Source organism: Diospyros lotus, chromosome 5 (genome assembly GCF_014633365.1).
Source record: "Diospyros lotus cultivar Yz01 chromosome 5, ASM1463336v1, whole genome shotgun sequence".
NCBI lineage: Eukaryota > Viridiplantae > Streptophyta > Magnoliopsida > Ericales > Ebenaceae > Diospyros > Diospyros lotus.
Window position 1 is genome coordinate 35111762 of NC_068342.1, and position 6482 is coordinate 35118243.

At 38.2% G+C, this 6482-nt stretch overlaps 2 protein-coding genes across 2 annotated transcripts; one reads left to right on the forward strand and one right to left on the reverse strand.

Annotated features, from left to right (window-relative positions):
* The first annotated feature begins 1225 nt into the window (after positions 1–1225).
* On the forward strand, positions 1226–2159 carry LOC127802634 (snakin-2-like). Its single transcript, XM_052338558.1, has 3 exons — positions 1226–1465; positions 1597–1651; positions 1777–2159. Exons 1-3 carry the CDS (start codon positions 1379–1381, stop codon positions 1956–1958), a joined length of 324 nt encoding a protein of 107 aa, XP_052194518.1. The 5' UTR covers positions 1226–1378; the 3' UTR covers positions 1959–2159.
* A 127-nt stretch (positions 2160–2286) lies between these two features.
* Positions 2287–4644, reverse strand: LOC127802631 (type III polyketide synthase B). Its single transcript, XM_052338553.1, has 2 exons — positions 3854–4644; positions 2287–3418 (listed from the first exon to the last, which is right to left on the reverse strand). Exons 1-2 carry the CDS (start codon positions 4020–4022, stop codon positions 2424–2426), a joined length of 1164 nt encoding a protein of 387 aa, XP_052194513.1. The 5' UTR covers positions 4023–4644; the 3' UTR covers positions 2287–2423.
* Positions 4645–6482: the final 1838 nt, after the last annotated feature.

Sequence of the window (6482 nt, forward strand, 5' to 3'; positions counted from 1 at the left end):
CTCTTTCTCCTCTCTCTATATATAGATATTTATCTTGATCAAACTATATTTATTATTTATCTATATTTGTTACTGGTGATTTGTTACAATATTACCACTTTCTATCCCCTCTTTCTTGCCGCGTAGAGGGTTTAGGAAGGAGCATGCCTTCATCCTTACTATATAAGATTGTTGGTTCTTTAGCCGACAGATATGAGCTCCTCTTTTTAGTGTCGTTTAGCTCTCCAATTGAACTCCCCCCACCCACCTCTCTGGAGGGTTCCTTTCAAATTCAGCAAATCCCATACCCAAGTACACCGAATCCAATTGTTCTTTTGCGATGCCCAGAAGACTTCATCAATATGCACAGCTGTGAGCCACTTCATCTGGACTGTAAGCTGGAATAAAGACCCTCCACTGCAATTTGCACAAATAAACAAAAAACATATTAGGTGAGCCCTCGTCTTCTGATTTCAACTAAACAGTCCATGTGTGGCTCCACATATCATTAGATAGGTATCACCAAGCATGGCTTGTCAATTATAAAAAAAAAAAATGACATCTTTACAAAATTTTTGTAGGAAATATTTTATCAAAAACCACGTGGTAATAATACTTTTATAAGTATCTTTAATAAGTATTTTTCTTTCAATATATATGACATTAGGGAGTTGCATTATTTTATATCACTTTTCACTGATTCTATATATTTACTCATGTTCTGTTTAATAAATATACCACAAATGATGGTAGCTTTGTTTGTGATATCTATTTTGTACTAAGATTTAAAGATTTTAGATTCAAATTTTGTGTCTTGCAATTATCTAGATAATGACCTTTTACATAGTCTATGAGTTTAAGAGTAAGAGAATTGATGAGACTATTGGACTTATAAAAAAAAAAAAATTTAAGTATCCTAGATAGTTAGCGTGTTGAATTTTTATTAATTAAAAAATAATACGTTGTGCCTCTAATCTATCGAGTTAATGATTTAATACAGTAAAAATAATTAAAAAAAAGGGTGCAGGAACACATCTCCGAGGGATAAATGGTTGTGTTGAATGGTTGACTTGTATGAGTGCACAAGTTACAATTGGCAAGCCTGATCCAAAACTAGGGAGTTGTGCTTTCACAAGTTGTAGGTAGGTGGGTCATACTGCCAGCCTATGCTTCGCTCCTGGGTTTTGCCTTCTGCAGCCTGGCATTTTTTGCCTTTGCCTTTGCATGTAATCCGCCCTTGCATGAACCTGTCCACCTCTCACCCTCTCTCTCTCTCTCTCTCTCTCTCTATAAATACAATTCTCATCTTCATTTTTGTATCACACAGCACATCATCAACTATTCACTTGATCACAGCAGCATTAATTGTCTTCTTTCTTTTGCAAGATTCTCTCAGAAAATGGCCATCTCCAAGGCTCTTGTTGCTTCAATTGTCCTCTCTCTACTGGTTCTTGACCTAGTCCGGGCACTACAAACAGATCAAGTGGTAAACATTAATTCCAACCCTTTGGATTACAAACCACAATATTCTATTTTTTTCAGTACTTACACTATTAAATTAATTATACTAAGATCAATAGCCATTTTAACTTCCATTTGCTGCTAATTCTAATGCAGACCGGCAACCCTGCAGTCCATGTCACAGCTTTCACTAGTCCTGCCAAGCCCCTGGGTATGTAAAGCTCTAGCTACCTCTTCTCTGTCTAAGATATGCTCTACTCTATAGTTAATTTCTTGTCAAAATATTACTTTGATTTATTTTATTTTACATTTTTTCTTTTTTGTGGGTTTGAATAGATTGCGGGGCAGCTTGTGCTGCTAGGTGCAGCTTGTCAAAGAGGCCAAGGCTGTGCAAGAGGGCTTGTGGGACGTGCTGTGCAAGGTGCCAGTGTGTTCCTCCTGGCACCTCAGGCAACTTAGATTCTTGCCCTTGCTATGCCACCATGACCACTCACGACAACAAACGCAAATGCCCTTGAAAGACTCCAACAACACTCTTCCTCCTCGTTTATATTTTTCTTAATTTTGTGGGTTAATAAGAACTTGTGAAAAACTATCAAGGTTTTTCCTGTTGTTGAGGTGCTTGAATGTAATTGCTTGTAAAGGAAGGTCTGTGTTGTATCTTTCAAGAAAAAATGCATAAATCATCGATGATAAGGTTGTTCTTTTGTTAACTAAAATATCACGGGTTTGAATACAACTCTTCAACTCTTGTAAAGTAGAGAGTCTCATGCGCTGGTAGACCCTTCTTCAACAGTGACACACGATTCCACTTTAGAGCCTGATATGATATTATTTTGTTAAGAATCACAGCTATAACAGAAGGGTTTTTGAGCCCACAAGTGACCTATTACTAGGAAATAGAGTTTTGGAAAGCTAATCCAGAAACATGTAATTTTAAGTGAAGCATGTGCGGGAATGATATCTGGGAGGAGGCATGGTTATCAGATAGCAAGGTTTCTTGCAAGAATTCCCTCGAAGGTGATCCCAGGGCCAAAAGCCAGCATTAGGCCCCATTCACCGAGTTCTTGGCCAGATTTCTTCATTTTCAAGCTCTCTTCAAGCATGTACTCCAGCACATAGAAAATAGTATTGCTGCTAGCATTTCCATAATCTGAGAGTGCTCGGCGACTAGCGCTGAGTTTCTCCGGCAACAAATTCAGCCTCTGTTCCATCCGGTTCAAAATTGCCGGCCCACCTGGATGGACTGCCCAAAACATCTTGTTATGGTCTTTATCAGAGTACCCGGCGATCTCCATTAACTCTCCACAGAATCCCTCAATGTTGTCCTCAACTATCTGAGGTAGCTCCTTTGCCAGCTTAAAGTTTATCCCCTCCTCTGTTAACCGGCCATCGATGATGGCTTCCGTACCTGGCAAGAAATGCTGGATGGCGGTATGCAGCTCGAAGAGAGGCCTTTCAATATGCAGAACTGGGTCTGAACCAATCAATGCGGCTCCAGCACCATCCCCAAAAAGTGCAGCCCCTACAAGATCATATGGCCGCGCAGGACTTGGCGGTCTGAATCCCAAGATAGTAGTTTCTGAAGTTGCAAGCAGCACTCGGCTGCCTGGATTGTTCTCAGCAATGTCCTTTGCAATGCGGAGGCCTGCCACGCCCCCAGAGCAGCCCATGAAATAGAGCAGGACACGACGAGTCTCTGGGCGGAGTCCAAGTCCTCTTGCTAGGTAGATGTCACCGCCAGGGAGCCGTGCTTCACTGGAGGAAACATAGACCAAGTGGGTTATGTGCGAAGCCGGTCTACCCCAGTTCTTGATGCAGGCTTCAGAAGCTTCAATGGCCATTTTTGTGACTGCCTTGTTGCAGATATTTAACCTTTGAGTTACAGTAGGCTGGCCTTCGGTGGCAAGTTCAGGATACTCATTTAGGATCTCTTCTGACATGACCACATATCTTGTTTTCACAGTTGTTGTCTTGCCTGTAAAATTCCACAGAAAAAGCCATTTAAAACTTGTTTTAATTCTACAATTCAATTGGGTATGAATCCTCATAATGATATATATATATATATATATTTATGGGGTTATGAAAACAACCAGAAAACCAGGTGTAGCCACGTTTTCTGACAAAATTTCCTTCATTCACCTTTGCAGCATATATGAACTATATATAAAATTCAAAAAAACTCCATGAATTAACCATATGGCCTTCAGCATTTCCACTCAGGAAAGGATCATAACATGCAAAAATTGTCCTCTAAACTAACTCAGTTCCCATGGAAGTTAAGACCCAAACCTTTATGGTTCTGTGGTAAGATTCAGCTTGATTTTCCTATTTTCATGAGAAATGCATGTTCACATCACTTGTAATTCTTGAAAGAAATAATGCAAAGAAAGAAAGAAAGAAGTGTTACAGAGTCGAATCAGCTTTTGCTTGAGGTCGGGATCATCACAGTTGGTATTCTTGAAGTACCCATCAGCCAGAAACTCTTGCATAACAAGCTGGTGAGGGAAAGCCTTCCCAAGAGCTAAAATTGTGGCTTTTCCAGTGTTGACCTTCTTCACAACTCCATTCCCGTCCATGATGTCTTTACTTGGCTTATCTCTTTCTTTCGAACAAAGAATCCGGCAAATGTGCCTGCAAAGAAGGTTAAACAGATACCCTGTACCCGTGCAATGAAGCAAGGCATAGACTCTGCTCAATATATACAAGGCTGAATTCCGTCTTTTATAAGCACAACAAAGTAAAATAAAGGTAATCACAACTTTATCATTTCATATGAAAAGAGGAATAGATTTTTTTATTCTTGCACATAGTTGTAATGAGTTCGTTCAGAAGCAAGAAGTTTATGACTCTGACTTGAAGTTCTGGTGGAGGTTTGGTTTAATGCCTGCTTCTGGGTTCCACTTAAAATATTGAGATAAAAACTAATCAATCAAGCTACCAGTTCTCCTTGATGCTGGAGCCATGTACTGCATCTCAATCTTCTCTTTCATTAAATTATTCAAACTCAAAACACATCTTTTCTTGACCTAAGATCATCACTTTCCAGAATAATCACAATTATCTACATCCAAAGAAGATATGATGGTATTGCCCAAAGGCAGAGTTGAATTTCAGCATATTGCTCTACAATTGGGATCCTAACCTAAAATCAATCACAGTTATAATAAGTGCTAATATTTTTTGGTCCCCAAAAACTCTTCCCGGGGATGTTATCCACTGCCGGTCCCATGCCCGGATAAAGGAGAAGAGTTGTGTTAGGTAGTCGACAGCCAAGGTAAAATCTAGTCGGATCCAAAATATGAACTCTAGACAAATTATGAAAAATCGTTGGGGCGTAACCCTTCATAGTGATGCGCTACACTACCTACGTGTAGTGTCAAGTGAGTTAAGGCCGCTGCATCAACACCCAAATGTAGTGACAAATGAGCAAGAGTCATCACATTTGCTTGGACGGATGCGGGTAAAAAAACTAGTCCAAAATCAAAAACAAATTCAAATTCAAAGTCAAAACCAAAGCCAAAATCAAAATCATAGATTAAGGATTAGGTCATGAAAAATAGGAACATTAACAGGCAAAGTTATGGAAGTGGTAAATGTGATGATTACGAGAAAAATTAATATTATGTGCCTCAAGAGATAAGATGGGTAAGGAAAAAAACAAAAATTTATCAGAAACTGAATATAAAATATGATACATAGGAAATGATCGAGCGAAAAATGGAGTGAGGATTATTATGGATGAAAACTTAGTAGATGAGGTAGTGGATGTAAAGAGAATAGGAGATATGATTATTATGGTGAATGTTGGTCTAGGAAGAATGACTATAAATATCTTTAGTACATATGCACCACAAGCGAGGTTAGCTAAGGAGATAAAAGCAAAATTCTGGGAGGACTAAGAGGGACTTATACAAATGATACAAAGATAAGAGAAAGTGATTATAGGAGGTGACTTAAATGGTCATATGGATAGAGACGAAAACGGCTACAGATAGGTACATAGAGGGTATGGATTCAGGAAAATTAATAATGAGGATAAGTCTATTCTAGATTTTGCTATGACATATGGGCTCATCATAACCAATACTATGTTCAAAAAACGAGACGAACACTTAATCGCATATAAAAATGTCACATCAAGCACCCAAATAGATTACTTTCTCATGAGACAAGAGGATTGGTTATGCTGTAGGGATTGTAAGGTGATACCAGGGGAGTGTTTGACTACTCAGCAAAGATTTTTGGTACTTGATGTCTAAGTAAGAAATTGGAAAAGAAAAAATCACATAAAACAAAATTCAAGAATTAGGTGGTGGGATTTAAAATGGGAGAAATAATTAATTTTCAAAGAAAAATTAAGGGATAGAAAAGAATGGTAATGGATGTTAGATATAAGCCCTTAAGATCAGTTCTAATGACACAATAGGGTTTGATCTTGTAATTCTTTAAATCTTATTTAATGACAAATTTTATGTTTAATTTAAATTACAATATGATTTGAATTGAACATACAAATATCCTTTAGTATAATAAGGAGTGGATATCATTCTTAATTGTTAAGAATAATTGAGACGGATAATCCACAATACATTATACTATAAATATGTTCCTGCCCATAGAGTTCCTAACTTGGATAATTAGTAATTCGCAAAGGCCGGCACATCGTCTTCCTCTTTGTTCGGTATAAGATACCGAAAGATAAGATTGGTGGGTCTTGTACCACTCTGTATAAGATACAGAAGAAAGACGAGTGGGTATTCGTTATAGGAACGAGTTCACTAAACGAGACTGTTAATATTAAATCACATAGGTTTTATCTCATGGGTCAATAATTCAATATTAACTACAGATTTGCATTAGTCCTTAGACGTGAGATGACATGGATATCTGTGTGTTGGTGGATTAGAATATCAACGATATTATATGGTTGTCCTAATCAGGGATAGCCGTACGTATCTATGTGCCTAGTTCAGTGACACACGAGGTATGTGTGCATCAGACATGGAATCTATCACCTCGAGATATACGAGGAGGAT